At 46.8% G+C, this 22,093-nt stretch overlaps 1 protein-coding gene across 3 annotated transcripts in view; it reads right to left on the bottom strand.

Moving 5' to 3' along the window:
- Window positions 1-22,093, bottom strand: part of ZPBP2 (zona pellucida binding protein 2) — a 175,681-nt gene that overhangs the window by 153,399 nt on the left and 189 nt on the right. The window contains exons 1-2 of one of the 3 annotated variants that reach the window (XM_030221881.1): window positions 21,986-22,047; window positions 21,709-21,774 (exon numbers count right to left, since the gene is read on the bottom strand). In XM_030221881.1, coding sequence (XP_030077741.1) covers window positions 21,709-21,769 — 61 coding nt within the window. In that variant the 5' untranslated portion in view covers window positions 21,770-21,774; window positions 21,986-22,047. Of the gene's footprint in view, window positions 1-21,708; window positions 21,775-21,985; window positions 22,048-22,093 lie in introns of those variants that run through there. The other 2 variants (XM_030221879.1, XM_030221880.1) reach the window with 2 other exon arrangements.

Below are 22,093 nucleotides of genomic sequence, written 5' to 3'. Positions count from 1 at the left end.
ACATTTTATATTAAATGTAAAATTCGTCTACCCTTTTCTACAAAGTGGCGACCGCGGAAGGACGCTTATGCCGCACTACAGATGAAATAGGTAGACGAATGATAGGATAAGTTAAGTATTTGTTGAATAACAAAGTTTTTACAGGATTTTGAGAGCAAGCGTTGTCTAGCCTAATTTCTCGTGCACCACTGATTTGGGAGTGATCAACCTACTGACGTGGACATACAGGCGACGAATCCTGGGCTTGCTAAAAAGAAACGAGAAGACGCGTGAGTAAGCTTACACTGTGGCCTTATTACCGGTATATTTGCTTAGCTTTGTAGTTTTCTTTTTTGTATATTTTCTTTGTTTAAGTGCATTAGTATATTTTTGTAGGTTGTGGTTATATCGGGGAAATTGTAATAGTCAGAATAAAATGGAAGGGAAAGGGGCAGATAAGAAAGAAAAGCCCCCTGTATATACTTTGTATTTAGATTTAGATAGTTCAAAAAAATGCACCCCTTTGCAGCATGTCATAGAATTATTCCCGTTAGATAAAAAACAGATTGAAAAAACACATGAGAAATGGGTCAAATATGATGCAAAAGATTCTTTTTTGAGCTGGTCTCAGTATGGATCGTTTGATCGTCCAAAATTATTATCTCTCCTGAGATACATACGAGAAAATAAAAAGAAGCAGAAAAGTTTAGAGAAGCATCTTACAATTTGGAATTTATTTTCTGTAGCAGCAGATCTTTTTCATGCTGATGTAGATAGGATACAACAAGAGGCAAAAATGTATAAAAGAAATAATCCCCCGTCGTATGAATCTAGCAGGGACACGTTGTGCCCCCTAAGGGCGACTGATAAAATGAAGGAATCAAAGCCAAAGCGCCCTGTGCCATGCGCTGGGTATTCGGCTCTTGATGACCCCCCCAGTGATTCAGAAAGTGAAAAGGAAGGGGATAATGAGGTCAGTGATGTAGGGACTAAGGAACAAAAAAAGGAGGAAAAACGGGTGAGACAGAAAGAAAAAGGAAAATCTAGTGCAGAATCAGGCACTTACCCTGATTTGAAAACGTTAATTACATCAGAGCAATATGACCTAGCCACACAATTTGCGGTTGAGGGACGGCTTCGGCTATGTACCGAGCCACCCCCTGAACCTTCCCTTAAAATGGATCCTCAGACACCCACGTCTAAAATCAGGGAAACACCACCCAAATTGACACCCAGACCGTCAAAGGCAATTTTTAGGGAAACCCATGTAGCTGCAGAACTTGTGAGATTGGATAAAACTAAATATGGGGAAGAATGGTGGGGAGTTACTAAGAACCTGTTGGAAGTTAAAAACCTCCTTTTCCCCTGTGATAAGGGAGGACCTACCTCACATGAGGACGTACAGAATTTGACAAAAGTAATAAATAAGTATTGCCCCAAGGCGGGAAGCCTGGACTTTATTAAAGCAGGGCTGGAGTACTGGGACAATTGGTTTTACAAAATAAAACAGGCTGAAGAAGAGGTGGAAGAGGAATATAAACAGGAGATTTGCGGCACTTTAGATAGTAGTGCTTTACACATGCCAGTTATGACGCGCTTAGACGCGGCTGGCAATCGAATACGTCATTACAAACCATACACCCCCGTAGATGTTACAACTTTAGTTGCAAAAATTCCCAGTATAGTGAAAGGAGCTCGTATGTGGTTAGATGGGATAGAACAGGCAACTGCAGGGACTCAATTGACTGTAGGAGATTTTAAAGCTCTATGTGCAGCGTCAGGTATCAGCATCTCTCAATTGGCAGTGCAGTGTGGATACCCACGCCTGACGTCACATACAGCGGATGGGGATGTATATGTAGGAAATATTAAGGCTGCTCTTTCTGCAGCGCTGCATGTGATGTATCCAACCCCGATTGATTTTTCAGCCATTACGGCAAATAAATGGGACCCTAAAACTGATTTTTTGGCACATTTGACAAAATGTATAAATTTGTATAAGGCTCAAACAGGGCAAGATGCGGATGTGGACCATAATGTAGCAGTATTTTTACACCTATTTATGTCCACACTGCCTGATAATATGCGTAAGAATTTAGACGCTGTCATTGCCCTGTCCTCAAAGCCGTGGCCAGAAATAAGAGAGACGTTGATGCATTTTAGTAATGTGCATCGTAAAATGATAGAGACCCCTCAGAAAGAACATGCTAAATTAACTTCTAAGTTAATGACTATGCAGTTAAAGGATTTGGAAAGCAAGGAACAGGATAGAAACAAAAAACAAGAAACATTGGTAATGCCCTCTGCCTCACCTCCACAGGTCATTTACTATGTACAACCGGGATATAGCCGGCCGTACCAACCAAGGGGACGAGGCATGGTTAGAGGAAGGGGTAGAGGTCGAGGGATGCAAGGATCAGGACCATCACCTAATAGAAGGACGCATGTACAATGTTGGGGCTGTAATCAATTTGGCCACTATGCCTCAGAATGTTATCAGAATACAGGAATGCCCCAAGTACAAATGCAGACGCAGCAAGGATTGATGCCCCAAGTAGTAGGGATACCTGCGAGTGCCCCGCAGACTGCAATACAGCAGCCAGCGACGCAATCACAGGGACCAGGAGCGGCAGTACAGGGACTGGGCACTGTGAATGCCTTTCCAACTTGGCAAAATATTCCAGACCAATGCTATTGACTGGAAGCGGACCCGTGTCAGGAAGAGGGAATGATTTTCAGGTTAGACACAAGGGAGCCCTTTATTACATTGACAATTGGAAAATATGGAACTCCTGTGAGATTTTTGATAGATACAGGGGCGAGTACCTCTGTGTTATGTACAAAACCACAGGGAGTTAAGCTTTCAAATCAGTATAGAACAACAGTGGGATTTACGGGGATAGAACAAAGAAAAAGGCTAACGGAACCGACTCTGGTGCGACTGGAATGCCAACCGATCGGTTCAAGGGAGGCTGTGGTACCCTTCTTAGTGGCACCTGATTGCCCAGTAAATTTGTGTGGTAGAGACTTGTTGTCTCGATTAGGACTGTGTTTAGATTTTGGAGATAAAGAAATACCAAGTTTGCTCACCATGGTCCAACAGTTGAATAATGAAAATAAAGTAAAGGTTATGGAAGAATTACCGCAATATATTTGGAGTACAAGTGATTCACCATATGGACTAGCCGTAAATGCAAAACCCCATAAGATAGAATTAATAGAAGGGGCACAGGGGCCGAAGCAAGACCCTTACCCCATACGACCTAAATTAGTATCCAAAACCCTGGAACACATTGGTAAATTATTGAAATGTGGTATTATTGAACCTTCAGTATCCCCGTACAATACCCCATTGTTTCCGGTCCCGAAAGGGGAAAACAATGTAAGGATAGTACATGATTTAAGAGAGCTAAATGAGGTTACAAAAAATCAATTTCCGATTTGTGCGAACCCCGCTACTCTTTTGCATACCCAGAATATATATGCGCACAACACTGTCATTGATTTGTCTAATGCATTCTTTTCAATACCTCTTCATCCAGAGTCTAGGGATTTGACGTCATTTATAGTACAGAATGAGGCATACCGGTGGACTAGGATGCCGCAAGGCTTTACTGATAGTCCATCGGTATTCTCAAAACAACTAATGATGGATTTAAAGGATTTCAGGAGTCAATTGCCTGACACGGTGTCATAGTTTGTCTATGTAGATGATATTCTACTGTCTGCTGAGACTGAAGCAGAATGCCTAGAATGGACTAGAAAATTATTTTTGTTATTAGGAGAGTTAGGATATAAATGTAATAAGGAGAAATGTGTTGTAGCTCAGTCTACTGTCACCTTTTTAGGACAAAATGTTTCAGCAGAACATAAGGTCATTATACCGGAAGTTATATCCATTTTAAATGAGACTCCGGTACCGCAAACAGTTACTCAGTTACGTGCTGTTTTGGGAATGTTAAATTACTGCAGACAATGGATACCAAATTATACACAAAAAGTAATGAGACTTTATAAACATTTGAAACTGCCCGCAGCCACACCAAAGAATACACTAATTGTGTTGGAAGAGCAGGATAAGATAGTACTGGCTAAGATTGTGAGGGATTTGTTATCCCCAGGACCCTTAGCAGTAATAGATATACAATCACCTGTGCATCTGTGGGTAAAAGACATGGGAAACAGTTGGGCAGCTATGATTAATCAAAATAATGAAGTAAATACACCAGTAGCTTTTTTATCAGGCTCTTTTAATCATGTGGAAAAGGGAATGAAAGAAATACCAAAGTTATTGACAGCTATTGTGGCAGCAGTAGGCAAATGGAGAGCACAAATGCCTTTTGTTCCTATTGTAATACATACCAACCACACGATTAAAACGCTGTTGAGCCCTAGCCAAACAGCATTGACAGCCACTAGATTTGGAAAATATCAAGCAGTACTTTTAGGACAAGATATAAGAATAATACCATTAACCAAAGAACAGAGAAATAAGATAGATCTGCTTTTTCCTGTCGATCAAGAGGTTGAGATTGATACTATAGAAATCCCTACATTTCACTGTCTTACTTTTAAACCCTTATCTGATGGGTTGATATGGTTTACAGATGGAGCTTGTGAGAGGACTGTTGCAGGCTTTGCCTGCGTGCAGGTGGATGAGAATCTAACAAAGATAACACAAGTACAATATAAAACCCCTCCTGACCATACTGCACAGCATGCTGAACTTTTGGCCGTTATTACGGCCTTACAACACACTGATATGACTCAAAATGTCACCATATATACTGATAGTGGTTACGTTGCAAGTTCACTACAGTATCATATATTAAAATGGCAGCGTAGGGGGATGATAACCAGTGCAGGTAAAAATCTACAACATTACACATATTGGAAATTGCTGTTTGAAATTTTGGCAAGAAGGGAACGTGAAGGTAGAATAACGGCAGTTGTGTACCCCGGCCCACACTGAAAGGCCAACCTTTGAGGCACTAGGTAATGCAATGGCTGATGCAGCAGCAACGGAGGTGGTTAAGCAAAGTGAAAAGATTTTGTATAATACTAGACAGACACAGGAAGGGCCACTTACGAATGTAGATAAGATTGAAATGTGGCAGCCAGAGGAACTGGAAAGTGAAAAATGGTTGAAGAAGGGATGTATGCAATTGGGAAGTGAATGGGTTAATGAGGAAGAAGGATTACCTTGCATGCCAATGAGCCAGGCGATTAAGGTATTGACTGGGTGGCATGCAACCATGCATTGGAATAAGGAAACAATGAAACAACAATTTGAGCAAAGATTTTGGACTTTGAAAATCGATAACTTGATTCAACAGGTTGTGCAGAATTGCATGGTATGTAATATTAACATACCTAAAAGAGGTCCTAAAATATCGTCTGGGACACTTCCAATACCAGAAGGCCCAGCTAAGGAATGGTATATTGATTTTACTGATATGATTGTTCCAGTGCAGGGAAAAAGATATTTGTTAGTTTGGGTGGATGCTTTCTCAAGGTGGATAGAAGCATTTCCATGTAAAAGGGAGACAGCACATGAGGTGGTACAATGCCTGGTAACTCACATTATGCCAAGACATGGGTGTCCGTCTAGAATAATTTCTGATAACGGGACACATTTCAATAACAGTGTTTTGAAAGAAATGGAAACGATTATGGGTTTAACACACAGAAAAGTATCAGTGTATCGCCCCACCTCCAATGGTTTGGTGGAGCGCTACAATGGCATTTTAAAAACAAAGTTGAGAGTCTTACTAAAAACTCTCAATAAAGAAATGGTGGGAAAATTATATACATGGCTTGATATATTGCCATTAGCATTAATGACAATACGGGCCCAACCCAATGGGCGTACTAAATTGACCCCATTCCAAATTCAGACAGGACGTCATTTCTTCCCGATGCAGACAGCAAGTACTGATAATACAGCTCAGTACTGGCAAAAGCTACAACCAATGTTGAACCTGACGAGTGATATGATCCGAACAAATGTAGCATCACAGGCAGGGACTACTAATGATGTTTGTGCTTTTAAAGTAGGTGATCTAGTACTACGAAAGAACTTTACACATAAAACGTGGAAGGATCCTGTGTATGTAGGGCCTTTTGCTATCACGGCCCTTACTCAGACCGCTGCCCGTCTGGAAGGTCATACTTCTTGGATACATTTATCAGATATTCGACGAATTAATAATATTGAAGTGGACAAAGAATAAACAAACATCATGTCCCTAAACATGATGGTATTGGGCTGTTGTTGTTTGTTAATCTCAGCAGGATGGACAATGAATACATATGAGAATAGACTTGTTACAGCGGCCAAGATGTTGAATTTGACTGATTGTATCATATGTGCCCACTGACTGACATCATCCTTGTCCTTGCCAGCTATGATGTATGGGACTACAATGATAAAGTTGGGTGGGCACCGTTATCCCAATAATACCTGTGTAAGGGATGATGGAAACCTTCATTGGACAAATGAGACTATTTATAAGCAAGCCTTGCTTACGGACAAGTATCCACAGACATCATTTTGGTGTCTGATTAATAGTACGGCGACTGGAAACATCCCCCCAATAAAGTGCAATTACACGCACGATGTTGTAACAGGTAATTGGTCTATAGAAGGAAATACAGTGATTGTAAATGTCACAACCACCAAAGAAAAATGTGGCAATAAAACAAGCTGCAATAAGATTTTAACTCAATGGTATGTAACAACTGATTCAATGAATGTTAACACCTTGGAATATGCTTTTAATTTGTGTAATTTTTAATGCCACATCAGCTAATGAAAAGTAATAATGAATGACAGTGTATTCCCCTTTGATGAAGCTCACTGTCCTATAAATTATAGACCTCAAGAGATATAAATTTTGTACCCTAGTACAATTGAATCTGTTTAATGCTGTGTAACATGTGTATTAGCATGTTTGCGAAAGATGTGCCAGGGTGCTTTTAAAATGACAATGGTAACTGAAATCAAGAATGAATAGAACTTTAATATGTCAGCCAAAAACATTGAAAAAGCGTGCAAAAACTGAATGCCACAAACAAGGGGGAGGAGATTTAGAAGGGAGGTAAGGAGAAACAGACTGGAGCTGAAACAGATGTATGAGTCCTGGAACACCAGGCCTCAAGGGAGGATTTGTTGAATAAGGGCATGAAAGATGGGAGTGGAAGGCTCCATGATTACAACAAGCTGTGTTAACACTAAAACCTCCTGAGGCATGAGAAGAATGTGACGGACATTAAACATCAGCCAAAGGCACGGCTCCAGAAAGTCTGTGGGAAGGAGATAAGGGGAAACAGATGCAGCATCATGTTCTGCACATGATTAAAGCTTTGTGGTATTCAGAGACTTGCATGGAAAGAAAAGGGTATATAAGACCAATGAGAAGTCTGTGTATTAAGCATTCTGACTTCTTTGCCTGTATATTGCATTCTGATTTCTTTGCCTGTACATTGCTTGCTAATACAGACATGCTTCCTGTAAAGCCCATTGTTGCTATACAGTAAATTGTAAACTAATAAACATTTTATATTAAATGTAAAATTCGTCTACCCTTTTCTACACCAAGTTTAAAAGCTTTTACATACAAAAACTGTAGTACGCATTTGCATATATTCCCGCCTTAGTAGAGTAATATAACATCAATCAGTCACCGCCCCCTTTCAGTTTATTTTTCTCCTCAGTAACGGTCAGACCTTTGCGACTCAGTATCTCCAGTCCTAATTTATTTTCATAATCATTTCTCATTTATTTCATTTTCAAGGTAAAATTAGTTCTTACCTGATAATTTTCTTCCCATTAGTCCAGACAGATCAATCCAGAGACTGGTGGGTAATTTCCCTCTGCCAGCAGGTGGAGATGGAGAGAACTTCCGAGTTCACTATATGTGGTCATGTGCAGCCACCCGAACCTCAGTACTATCGATACCAAAGCATTGTGGACCTTCAAACCACGACTTTAGTATTATTCTCCTGTCTTCACAGAAAGTAAGGAAACCCTGCAACCGCCAAAGCGGGAGGAACTCGTGCAGCTCACAGTAAGTAAAGAGATCCGCTGCAACCACCGTTGAAGAAATAACCAGTAACATGCAATAACCAACCAGAAACAAGAAAACCAGGAAATAAGAAAATCACAGGGCGGGCCTCTGGATTGATCCGTCGGGACTAATGGAAAGAAAATGATCAGGTAAGAACTAATTTTACCTACCATAGCGTCCCACAGATCAATCCAGAGAATAGTGGGATGTATCCAAGCAGTCCTCAAGTAGGGTGGGATACAGAGATCCCAGTTCCAGGACAGAGGCCCCAAATGTGGTGTCAGCCCGTGCTGCCATGTCCAACCAATACTGCTTCGAAAAGGTATGCACGGACGACCAAGTTGCCGATCTGCAAATGATGCCTCAAGGCAGTGATCCTGCATGTCCCGAAGGACTACCCCACCTTGTACCGGAAGGGTCGTCTTCTTGGTAACTGCAGTCACCAAAGCATCCACCATAGGAAGAACATACTTGTCCACCTGCTCCGAAACCACCACGGGATAAAGGCGAGACATAGCCTTGGCCACTTTAAAAGACCCTTCAGGGTCAGACCACTGAGCCGAGATCAGTTCCTGAATTGCCTCATGAACTGGAAAAGCCTTAGAAGGTTTCCGCGTACTGGTCATCTTAATATTGACCGATGAAGTCTGAGGTTCCGGGTCAGTAATATCCAACGCTGCCAGCGCATTAGAAATCAAAGAGGTAAGCTCCTCCTTATGTCACACCCGGACAGCAGAAGGGTCATCCAGCTCATCCTGCTTCAAATCACCCTCCTCAAAATCATCCACCCTAGAAGGGTGGAGAGAATCCCCAGACAAGACAGCAAGCGAAGGCAACGGGGACCCAGGGCCCAAAGATGCCCCCTCATAGAGGTGGTTCTTCTCCTCTTAGGAGGCAGAGAATCAGGAGCCGAGGGGAGAATTTACTCTAACCCTTCCCCAGAAGAATCAAGACGCAGCAAATGTCCTTGAAAAACAGGCAGAGGGAAATTCTTCTTTAAAAGGAATGCCTGATGTAATAACTTTCACTAGATCCCTTCTTTTTTTTTTCCAACTAGCAAAAGCTGCAGCACAAGCACTGTAGCTGTTTCTCTCTCTGTTTTCTTTCTTTCTTTTTTTTTTAATGGTGAGGAAGGAAAACAGCACTCAGAGAGACAGGGATTAGAAGGGGACACAGGGTGAGGCAGGGACCCCAAAGAAGTATGCCCCCAAGGACGGCACAAGAGCCAATCACCCCTACACTCAACTGGCTAGCCAAAACTAGCCCAGGAGGAGTCCCAAGCAGAAGAATCCAGGAGCTGGCCAGGAGATGTCCACCACCTGCTGGAGATAGAGATATACTAGCTTACAGAGGGGTTGGCCGTCCAATATCATTTACTAAAGTTAGTAATCTCTATCTCCACCTGTTGGTAGATGGATACAACCCACCAGTTGGATTCATCCTGACTTTAATATTCCCTTATCTCTTGTTTGTCCTGTTTGTCTGTCCTAATTAGATTGTAAGCTCTGTCGAGCAGGGACTGTCTCTTCTATAATAGAGCTATAGAAATGATAAGTAGTAGTAGTACAGTCTGCGCTAAGGAACTGATGATACAAGGATATAACCCGTCAGTCTTGACTGGGCTAGCAAGATGATAAATAAGGTAAAATTATGTATAATCATACCTGATAATTTTCTTTCCATTAATCATAGCTGATCAATCCATAGACTGGTGGGTTGTGTCCATCTACCAGCAGGTGGAGATAGAGAGCAAACTTTTGCCTCCCTATATGTGGTCATGTGCTGCCGGAAACTCCTCAGTATGTCGATATCAAAGCTCCATCCGCAGGACTCAGCACTTAGAGAATTACACCCACGAAGGGACACTCTGCCCAGCTCACCACCGCCGAAACGGGGGAGGGGAATTAACCCAGCTCATCCCCACACAAGTGGGGGAGGGGAATCCGTCCAGCTCATCCCCGCGGAGCGGGGGAGGGACACCACACCCGCCGATGCGGGGGGATCTGGCTTATCCTGCAACCGCAACCGCGGGAGGAGCTGACTGACCCTAACACCGCCGAAGCGGGAGGGGTACAAAGCTGCCCTACAGCCGCACGAAGCGGGAGGGAGTGCCGGCAGAATTTTAAGTCTCAATCCAGCCCCGTAAAACGGAGGGGAGAGTAATGCAGCAGCTCACTGTAACACAAACTCGTCTTAACTCTTGAAGAATCCAAGTGAAAAACTTGAACACGAAGTCTTTCTGAAGTAACTGAAGACTAAACTTGAACCTGAAATGCAACCAGAATAAAAACAGTACAGAAATCTGGGAGGGGCTATGGATTGATCAGCTATGATTAATGGAAAGAAAATTATCAGGTATGATTATACATAATTTTACCTTCCATATCATCAAGCTGATCAATCCATAGACTGGTGGGATGTACCGAAGCAGTACTCACCCAGGGCGGGACATTGAAATCCCTGACCTCAACACTGAAGCTCCAAACCGGGCCTCCGCCCGTGCAGCCACAGTCAAACGGTAATGCTTGGAGAATGTATGGGCCGAAGCCCAAGTTGCCGCCTTGCATATCTCTTCCAAGGAGACGGAACCGGCCTCTGCCATCGAGGCCGCCTGAGCTCTTGTGGAGTGAGCCTTCAGCTGGATAGGCGGCACCTTCCCCGCGGCCACATAAGCCGCTGCAATGGCTTCCTTGACCCATCTTGCCACTGTAGGCTTAGCAGCCTGCAGACCCTTACGAGGACCTGCAAACAGGACAAACAGATGATCTGATTTCCGGAAATCATTGGTCACTTCCAAGTATCTGATGATGACTCGTCTCACATCCAGATATTTAAGAGCAGAATACTCCTCTGGGTAGTCCTCCCTACGAAAGGAAGGGAGACAGAGCTGCTGATTCACATGGAAGCGAGAAACAATCTTGGGCAGAAAGGAAGGCACTGTGCGAATAGTCACTCCTGCCTCAGTGAACTGTAGAAAAGGCTCTCGACATGAGAGCGCCTGGAGCTCGGAAACTCTTCTGGCTGAAGTGATAGCCACCAAAAAGACTGCTTTCAACGTCAGGTCTTTCAGAGATGCCCTTGACAAGGGTTCAAACGGCGGCTTCTGCAATGCTCTTAGCACCAGGTTGAGATTCCACGCAGGCACCACTGAGTGCAGAGGAGGGCGCAGGTGATTAACCCCCTTGAGAAAGCGCACCACATCTGGCTGCGAAGCCAGAGAAGCACCCTTCAGGCGGCCCCTGAAGCAAGCCAGAGCCGCTACCTGGACCTTAAGGGAACTGAGCGACAGGCCTTTGTCCAGACCTTCTTGCAGGAACGCCAACACTGAAGAAATTGGAGCAGAGAAAGGAGAAAGAGAGCCTGCTTCACACCACGCTGCAAAGATACGCCAAACCCTGGCGTAAGCAGTAGAAGTAGAGCGTTTCCTCGCTCTCAGCATAGTGGCGATGACCTTGTCTGAGAAGCCCTTCTTCCTCAGACGCTGCCGCTCAATAGCCAGGCCGTAAGACCAAAGGGGGAGGGATCCTCCATCACCACGGGACCCTGATGTAACAGGCCCTGCTCCACTGGCAGCCGCAGAGGATCGTCGACTGAGAGCCTGATCAAGTCCGCATACCAGGGACGTCTGGGCCAATCCGGACCCACCAGGATTATCCTGCCGGGATGCTTTGCCACCCGGTCTAGCACCCTGCCCAACATGGGCCAGGGCGGGAACACATAGAGAAGCTCTTGTGTCGGCCATTGTTGGAGAAGAGCATCTACTCCCAGGGATCGAGGGTCCCGTCCTCTGCTGAAGAAGCGCGGCACTTGGCAATTGGCCGATGACGCCATCAGATCTAGGCTCGGCTGGCCCCAGCGCTTCGTGATGTCCAAGAACGCCTGAGCAGATAGCTGCCACTCTCCGGGCTCCAAGGTATGGCGACTGAGAAAGTCCGCCTTGACATTCATGACTCCGGCAATGTGGGCCGCTGACAGCTGTTCCAGGTTTGTTTCCGCCCACTGGCATAGACTCATAGCCTCCTTGGCTAGAGGGGCGCTCTTGGTACCTCCCTGGCGGTTGACATAGGCCACAGCCGTGGCATTGTCCGACAGGACCCGTACAGGCTTCAACACCAGTACCGGGATGAACTCCAAAAGCGCCAACCGAATGGCTCTGAGTTCCAGGAGGTTGATAGACCACTTTGCCTCTGCAGGAGACCAAAGCCCCTGCGCTGTCCTTCCCAAACAGTGGGCTCCCCAGCCCGACAAAGAGGCGTCCGTCGTGACGACAATCCACTCTGGGGTCACCAGAGGCATTCCCGCAGACAACTTGTCTGTCTGCATCCACCAGCTCAGCGCCTTGCGCACTGCTGGATCCAAGGGAAGGCGCACAGCATAATCCTCCGACATCGGAGTCCAGCGCTGCAGCAGAGAGAGTTGAAGTGGTCTCATATGAGCCCTGGCCCAGGGCACTACTTCCATCGTGGCCGTCATAGAGCCCAACAGCTGCACATAGTCCCAAGCCCGAAGAGGAGAGGCTACTAGGAACTGGTCCACCTGAGCCTGAAGTTTGACAATCCGATTGTCTGGCAGGAACACTCTGCCCACTTGGGTGTCGAATCGAACTCCCAGATACTCCAGGGACTGAGTCGGGCGCAGCTGGCTCTTCTCCCAGTTGATGATCCATCCCAGGGAGCTCAAAAGAGCAACTACCCGGTCCACAGCTTTGCCGCCCTCTGCATAAGAGGGGGCTCGGATCAACCAGTCGTCCAGATAAGGATGGACTTGTACTCCTTCCTTTCGCAGGAAGGCCGCTATGACCACCATTACTTTGGAAAAGGTCCGCGGAGCAGTAGCCAACCCGAACGGGAGGGCTCTGAACTGGAAGTGTCGGCCCAGGACTGCAAAACGCAGAAAGCGTTGATGAGGAGGCCAGATGGGAATATGCAAGTATGCTTCCTTGATGTCCAAGGATGCCAGGTACTCCCCTGCCTTCACTGCCGCTATAACAGAGCGGAGAGTCTCCATGCGAAAGTGCCGCACTTTCAAGGCCCGATTGACCCCTTTGAGGTCGAGGATAGGCCGGACAGAACCTCCTTTCTTTGGTACCACAAAGTAAATGGAGTAACGCCCCTTGCCAAGCTGACTTTCTGGCACCGGAACGACCGCCCCCAGGCGGATCAGATTGTCCAAAGTCTGCTGCACTGCCACAGCTTTGACCGGAGACTTGCAGGGAGAGAGTACAAACCCGTCTCTTAAGGGTCGGCAGAACTCTAGCTTGTAGCCGTCTCTGATGACTTCCAGCACCCAAGCGTCTGAAGTGATTGTGGTCCACTCGCCCAGAAACGAGGACAGCCGTCCTCCAATCTGCACTGGGGCGTGGACCAAGACCCCGTCATTGGGTACGAGACCCTGGGGGAGGACCGGAGGGAGCACCTCCGGGACGGCGGTCTCTGCGAAAGGAATGCTGCTTGGGGGAGAAATTCCTCTTAAAGGAAGAGGGGGCAGAAGCACCCGACCTGCCCGGGCGGTACCGACGGGCTTCCTGAAACCGTCCTCTGGAGGTACCGGGACGAGCACTAGCCCGAGCCCTGACCTCCGGTAACTTCTTGCCCTTAGACGTGCCGAGATCGGTCACGATTTTGTCCAGCTCGACCCCAAAGAGCAGCTTGCCTTTAAAAGGCAATCTAGCCAGGCGGGATTTAGAGGCGTGGTCAGCAGACCAATGTTTCAGCCAAAGCCACCGCCGCGCAGAGACTGTCTGAGCCATGCCTTTAGCTGAGGCTCTCAAGACATCATACAGCAAGTCTGCCAAATAGGCTAAGCCCGATTCCAGGGCTGGCCAATCAGCCCTCAAGGAATGATCCGAGGGGGAAGCCCGCTGCACCATAGTCAGGCACGCCCTGGCCACATAGGAGCCGCAAACTGAGGCCTGCAAACTTAAAGCAGCCGCCTCAAAGGACGACCTTAAGGCCGCCTCCAATCTCCTGTCTTGGGCGTCCTTTAGGACCGTGCCACCTTCCACCGGCAATGCCGTTTTCTTAGTCACCGCAGTGATTAAAGAATCCACGGTAGGCCACAGATAGGCCTCACGTTCACTCACAGCCAAGGATAGAGGCGGGACATAGCCCTAGCCACTTTAAGGCTCGCTTCTGGGACATCCCATTGAGCCGAAATTAAGGTGTGCATGGCATCATGCACGTGGAAGGTTCTAGGCGGGCGCTTCGTCCCCAGCATAATGGCAGAGCCAACAGGGGCTGAGGGAGAGACGTCCTCCGGAGAGGATATCTTCAAAGTGTCCATGGCCTGTAACAACAGGTTGGACAAATTCTCTGGGCGAAAAAGCCGCGCTGCAGAGGGGTCATCCGCTCCATCCGAGCGGGGATCCGTCTCCTCCAAGGAATCCGCAAAGGACCGTTGGGAGACCTCAGACACGCTGCCCTCATCTACATCGGAGGAGACAAATTCCTCCAAGGCCTGGGAATCAACCCGAGGGCGTTTACCTCTGGGAACCTCAACCTCTTTACCAGACGAGGGAGCGGGGGCAGCGTTGTGCATGAGGAAGGCCTGATGCAGCAGCAAAACAAACTCGGGGGAGAAACCCCCCAGACTGTGCACTTCCGCAGCCTGGGCAACAGCCCTAGGCGCGCTCTCAACCGGCGCTCGCAACAGCGTGGGAGAGACATGCTGCGCATCCAAAATGGCGTCCGGCGCGAAACTCCGCGAAGGAGCCGCGCGGGAAGAACGGCTCTTAACTTTAGCCACTTCTGTGCCGTCGCCCAAATTAAGGGCGTTCATGGCATTAATGTCTCCAACCTCAAGGGCGGCCCAAGAAGAAGCCGTCCGAGCCGCGTGGCCGGCCAAGATGGCGGAGGCGAGGAGCGGGGGATGGGCGTTTATGGCGGGAAAAACCGCCACGCCGGAGGAAGGACCGGGACATTCATCGGTCACGAAACTGTCACCCAACAAGGGCGAATCAGGCTTTAAGACCCCCGCATCCCCTCTAGAAGCGCTCAAGCGACCCGGGGAGCGACCCTTTGCGCCCTCGCCCTCCGACGCCATGTGCCACGAGGAGAAGAATCGGGGAACCCCCGCCCGCTATAAAAAGGTAAAATTACCTGCTGTCCGCTCCGAGTTGTAACGACCTGGTGTCCCAGTGAGTAGCTGCAATAGACGCTTAAATAAACGTCGAAATAAACGCCTTTAAGGCCGTTCAAAATTTTTTTTTTTTTTTTTTAACGGAGCCAGCGGGAGGGGGGAGAAAAGGAGGGACCTGGCACCACCAGGTTTGCACTTGCTCAAAAGAGCCCTCAACCCCAGGCACTCAACAAAACCTAAAAATTAGGCTTGGAGGCCTAGCCAGAGCTGCTGCTGTGTGTGACCACCACCTGCTGAGATAGAGAACATACTGAGGAGTTTCCGGCAGCACATGACCACATATAGGGAGGCAAAAGTTTGCTCTCTATCTCCACCTGCTGGTAGATGGACACAACCCACCAGTCTATGGATTGATCAGCTTGATGATATGGAATAAGTAATTCCTGTAAGAAATGTGAAGCTCTGCAAAAAAACACTTCTGTGCAAAAGTCACAAAAGACTTAGGACTTATGTGCCCATGATCAAAAGTAAACACGGGCGCTAGAGGCCATTAGTGCCATACTAGCACCCGCATTTACCAGTGCAGAATGATCAGAGAGGTCTAGCACAGCAAACAGCGAGCGTGCCAGGGCTTAGTGCAGCCAGCATGCAAATGTAGTCAAGCTCATTTAAATTAGGTCATTTTGAGGGGCATAATCGAACTGGGCGCCCATCTCTAAGGACATCCCGGCGAAGGGGTGTCCATCTTTTGTTACGATAATACGGTCGGGGACGTCCAAATCTCAACATTTAGGTCGACCTAAATGTTGAGATCGCCGACCTTAGAGATGGGTGACCACGGTTTTCGCCGATAATGGAAACCAAGGACGCCCATCTCAAAAACAACCAAATCCAAGCCATTTGGTCGTGGGAGGAGCCAGCATTCCTTGTGCACTGGTCCCCCTCACATGCCAGGACACCAACCGGGCACCCTAGGAGGCACTGCAGTGGACTTCACAAATTGATCCCAGGTGCATAGCTCCCTTACCTTGTGTGCTGAGCCCCCCAAAACCCACTCCCCACAACTGTACACCACTACCATAGCCCTTAGGGATGAAGGGGGGCATCTAGATGTGGGTACAGTGGGTTTGTGGTGGGTTTTGGAGGGCTCCCATTTACCACCACAAGTGTAACAGGTAGTGGGGGATGGGCCTGGGTCAGCCTGTCTGAAGTGCACTGCACCCACTAAAAACTGCTCCAGGGACCTGCATATTGCTGTGATGGAGCTGGGTATAACATTTGAGGCTGGCATAGAGGCTGGAAAAAAATGTGTTTTATTTTTTTTATTTTGGGTGGGAGGGGGTTGGTGACCACTGGGGGAGAAAGGGGAGGTCATCCTCGATTCCCTCCGGTGGTCATCTGGTCAGTTTGGGCACCTTTTCGAGGCTTGGTCTTGAAAAAAGGGATCAAGTCAGCCAAATGCTCGTCAGAAACGCCCATCTCTTAGCCACGCCCCCGTCCCACCTTCGGTACACTGACGACACGCCCCCTTGAACTTTGGTCGTCCCTGCGACGGAAAGCAGTTGAGGACGCCCAAAATCGGCTTTTGATTATGCCGATTTGGGCGACCTTAGGAGAAAGACGCCCATCTCCTGATTTGTGTCGGAAGATGGGTGGTGCCCTTCTCCTTAGAAAATTAGCTGGTTTGTATTCCTCCCCAATGATCAGAAAACGGCGTCCAAAACAAAGGTGCCTTACCGCTGTAAAAAATAACGCCAGGTCCGAGCAGGCATTAGAGTGTTGGAAGAGAGGATTTCCCACGATTCTCATGTTTCCCTCATGATTCTTTCTGCAAAAGTTACCAGTTTTGATTGCTTTTGAAAGCAGAAGGAAGCCAGTACAAGTCCTTAAGCACCGGTCGTGAGAAACAGCAGACCTCAACACGAAGCACACATTGGCATTCTTGTCCTGCGTCTAAATTTACAGTGGCCATGCTTAAAAAAAAAAAAAAAGCACATATAAGCCATCCAGAAACAAACGTTTATATTTAGGCTGCAGAAAACAGATGCCAATGTGTGGTTCATGTTCAGGTTTTACCAGGTGCATGCGCACAGGAGCTGCGCTTACCGCTGCTCTCTTTTGTGCACGTGCCAAGCACAATCCTCCCGCCAACCTAATGCTCAAAGCTAAGAGAGCGCCTATATTTGAATCTCATTAGCTTTGAGCATTAGGTTATTATTCTTCTGCACTATTCCAGTGCTAATTTTATGGCACTATTCAGAATGGTGCTGGAATTTTTGATCATCTGCCCTTCAGTGAAGAGAACTATTAATGATGTTGTGCTAAGTATTTTAATAAACAAACTGCATACTGAATACTAAAATAGCATGGCTTGTAAAACACACATTTGTTTGGTAGGTACTGAACCCACAGAACATTTGCTCCATGTGCCATAAATTCACATGGACATCTTTCAAAAAATGCATCAACTTCACATTGTCAAATATAAAATAAATTTAGGATCATCACCACATTAAGGGGCCCTTTTAAGAAAATGCGGCAAGCCTACCGCGGTCTTGTCGCATGGCAATTTGGCTCTACTGCCAGGATCCTGGGGGTGCAAACGTTTTAACTTACCAAACGGCCATTTCCTTCCTTTAAAAAAAAAAAAAAAAAAAAGCCTTTTACAGGTAGCAGTAAAAGGGGGCATCAGCGCAGCCAAACCAGGCACTGACGTCACCACAGGGCCATTTTTACCACCGCTTGGTAAAAGGCGTCCTAAGTAAGAATACAATAAAACTTAATAACCCCTAAATTTAAATGTAATATATATCCATCATCTAATATTTTTTTACATTTTAGCCCATTTTTCCAAATAATGCACCAGATGGCTTACAGCACTACTAGTTTCCAGGTACAATTAGGTGTTGAGTTACAGATTTTAATTCAGGTTACATTTCAAAGCATAGTACTCAATAGAAATAAAACATGGAAAAGAAAATAAGATGATACCTTTTTTATTGGACATAACTTAATACATTTCTTGATAAGTTATGTCCATTAAAAAAGGTATCATCTTATTTTCTTTTCCATGTTTTATTTCTATTGATTACCTTTAAAAGTGGACTAACACGGCTACCACACCTCTCTACTCAAAGCATAGTACTGTAATGCAACATCAAAGACGTTTACTTAAATACAAATTATAACCCAAAAAAGTATATTGTCATTCTTGAAAACAATTAAAATATAAGGGGGGAGGGGTTTGAGGGTGTGTTGTATTTGGGTTGTAAGTAGATGAGGGAAAAGGGAAATGGAGGGTGTATTAACTTGTTTAATATATTGTATGACATATTTTGGAAAGCCCTTGTACTTGATGCAGGGTCACTGAGATGAGGGGGCGGGGAAATTGAAAAGGTGCTTTCTTCAGGCTTTCAGTGGCAGGCACAGGCGAAGGCTCAAGGCTAGGGTTACTATATTTGCGGAGACAAAAAAAGAAGATACCAAAAATAAAATGTCACCCGCCCCTGCCACACACCCCCTCCCCAGCCGCACAGTAACCTTGACTTCCAAGAAAGCCAGATTCTATAAGCAGGAAAATATTGGTAAAAATAACAGAAATGCATTTTCTTCCATCCTCTGCCAAATACAACATTAGAAAAGAAGCACATTTCCAAAAAAGCAAACATCCCCCTTTTCTTTCCCTTACATCCATGAGCAGTATGTCCCCCTCTCCATGTACTGTATTTTCCCATTTTCCCTCCCCTCCATGTATGTCCCTCTCCCAATCTTTTTTCCAGCCCCCTTTCCCTGCACCCACACTCCATCCACCTTTTTACAGTCCCCTCCCTCCACTCACCCACAGCTCTATCTATCCATCCATCTCCCCTCCAGCTCTATGTCATTATTCCATCCATCCACCTCCCCTCCCCTCCAGCCCTATGTCGGATGTCCTCTCTGAATGTACCTTAATGTGCCCTGGTGGTCTAGTGATCTCTTCAGGGCAGGGAAGAACCCCACTCTTTCCTGCCCGCTGCCGCTGACCTGCTGACTGCAGCTGCTTATTCAAAATGGCTGCTGAGACTTCAAGTGGCGGCCTTGAATCTTTTCAGCCATTTTAAAGAAGTGGCTGCAGTGAGCAGGTCAGCAGCAGTGGGCAGAAAAGAGTGGGGCTCTTTCCTGCCCCGATAAGACCACTAGACCACCAGGGCGTGCTAAAGTACATCTGGGGAGGGCACAGCTTTCAAGAAGAGCACCCTGAGGCTGGGGGGGGGGGGGGGGGGGGACCAGCCAGACCACAAAAAACGAAACGGGCAAGCTGGAAAAAATGCTCAGACTGGACAATCCCATGAAAAGGAGGCCATGTCCAGGGAAACCCTGATGTATGGCAAACCTACTCAAAGCTAGATTGGTATCCTGCTTCTGTGTGCCGGGTTATCGTGTTAACTCTGCTCTCCGGCCACATCCCACCTCCTATGTGAAGTACTTCTATTTCAGAGAGGCGCAGTGCCCCCTTAGGTGCACGGAGCCGAAGATAACGTGGCGCCGTGCACCGAGGGGGCATGCGCGTTCCGGCCCAGCGGGGTGCCCAGGTCAGGTACAAGGTGGTCACGTGCCCAACGCGAAAGGGGCACCCCGCTGGGAGAGGGCGGAGAGAAAACGGGGGATAAAAGCCCCGGGGAGGAGCCCGGACGCCCTCTTTCGCGTCCGGGCTCCAGGTGCACCTCACCTCACCTTCCTACACGCCGTGTGAGTCCAGGGTGGTGTTCCAGGCCAGAACATCGGAGCGGCGAATTTGTAGAAGGGAGCACCGCTGTTGGGCACTGGGCTCCAGGTGCACACGAGCAGCTCCATTCCAGCGACGATTCGACGGACCCAGCGGCACTCCAGGACGAGCGACCCAGCAGCGACCCCCCCCCCCCCACTAGCGCTAAGAAAAGACACAGAGTGACTGGAGCCAGAATTCACCCAATGTAAAAATCCGGAGCGTTTATTGGGGCCTGACGTATGGCAACCCTACTCAAAGCTAGATTGGTATCCTGCTTCTGTGTGACGGGTTAGAAGGTAAAGTTTGCCTATTTGCGGATGATACTAAGAGTGGACGCCCGGGAGGGAGTAGAAAGCATGAAAAGGGATCTGAGGAAGCTAGAAGAATGGTCTGAGGTTTGGCAATTAAAATTCAATGCGAAGAAATGCAAAGTGATGCATTTAGGGAGTAGAAACCCACGAGAGACGTATGTGTTAGGCGGGGAGAGTCTGATAGGTACTGAGGGGGAGAGGGATCTTGGGGTGATAGTATCCGAGGATCTGAAGGCGACGAAACAGTGTGACAGAACGGTGGCCGTAGCGAGAAGGTTGCTAGGCTGTATAGAGAGAGGTGTGATCAGCAGAAGAAAGGAAGTGTTGATGCCCCTGTACAAGTCGTTGGTGAGGCCCCACCTGGAGTATTGTGTTCAGTTTTGGAGGCCGTACCTTGCGAAGGATGTTAAAAAAATGGAAGCGGTGCAAAGAAAAGCTACGCGAATGGTATGGGATTTGCGTTCCAAGACGTAGGACCAAAGACTTGCTGACCTGAACATGTATACCCTGGAGGAAAGGAGGAACAGGGGTGATATGATACAGACGTTCAAATACTTGAAAGGTATTAATCCGCAAAAAAATCTTTTCCGGAGATGGGAAGGCGGTAGAACGAGAGGACATGAAATGAGATTGAAGGGGGGCAGACTCAAAAAAGATGTCAGGAAGTATTTTTTCACGGAGAGGGTGGTGGATGCTTGGAATGCCCTCCCGCGGGAGGTGGTGGAGATGAAAACGGTAACGGAATTCAAACATGCGTGGGATATGCATAAAGGAATCCTGTGCAGCAGGAATGGATCCTCAGAAGCTTAGCTGAAATTGGGTGGCGGAGCAGGTGGGGGGAAGAGGGGTTGGTGGTTGGGAGGCTAGGATAGGGGAGGGCAGACTTATACGGTCTGTACCAGAGCCGGTGATGGGAGACGGGACTGGTGGTTGGGAGGCGGGAAATACTGCTGGGCAGACTTATACAGTCTGTGCCCTGAAAAAGACAGGTACAAATTCAAGATATGAGTTTATCTTGGGCAGACTAGATGGACCATGCAGGTCTTTTTCTGCCGTCATCTACTATGTTACTATGTAACTCTGCTCTCCGGCCACATCCCATCTCCTATGTGAAGTAGTAGTACTTCTATTTTCACACAGGCAGGAGGAGACACAGAGGAAGGACCCTTGGCTGGCACAGTTAACATGATAATGCGATAATCAGGTACATAGGAGCAGGAGACAAGACCAAGCAAGCGGTAAACTACTGCCAGATGTTGCTGGCTTCAAGATTGTTTGCCCTGGGCCTGGCTTGGTCTCTCTGCAGCCCTGACTTGATAACACAAATAGTTTATACTTTGTTGTGTTTGTCAATAAAAATTGGTTAAACACTAGAAGTGAAACTAAATAAAACAATGCATAATTTTAGCAAAATAAAAATTAAATTAAACCAGGAAAACAAAAAAATGCTGCAAGTTTAAGGCCTGTGCTTTAATAGCACAAGAGAACCGAAACCTAAGAGACATACATGAACACGACAGTGTACCTTTTTCATTTAACTTGCCGTAAATGAACCGACTGTTGATTCTCGGGTCACCTGATACCATGGCTACTGTGGAAAGATGACAGAAATATTTCAGCTTAGATGTACAGCATCGTTATCTTCTATATGTGGAAAATACTGTGTATAATTTACACATAACTACACATCATCGAGGTTCTGCAGAGCCAGTGTATCCAGCACTATGATACTGAATGCAGTTCGAGAATTTCGGTACAAAATGTAAAAGCTATGTATTGGTCGGTTTCTTTTAAATTACAACCTAATGACTACTGTAAATTCAGTAGATGTTTCCATCATGTAATTTTCATTAAAAACAAAAAAAATCGAACAGCATAAAATTTAAAACAAAACGACACAAGTGACCGCG

Source organism: Microcaecilia unicolor, chromosome 12, assembly GCF_901765095.1.
Source record: "Microcaecilia unicolor chromosome 12, aMicUni1.1, whole genome shotgun sequence".
Lineage (NCBI taxonomy): Eukaryota > Metazoa > Chordata > Amphibia > Gymnophiona > Siphonopidae > Microcaecilia > Microcaecilia unicolor.
The sequence above is the reverse complement of the archived record's forward strand: the minus strand, read 5'-3'. Positions and strand labels throughout refer to the sequence as shown.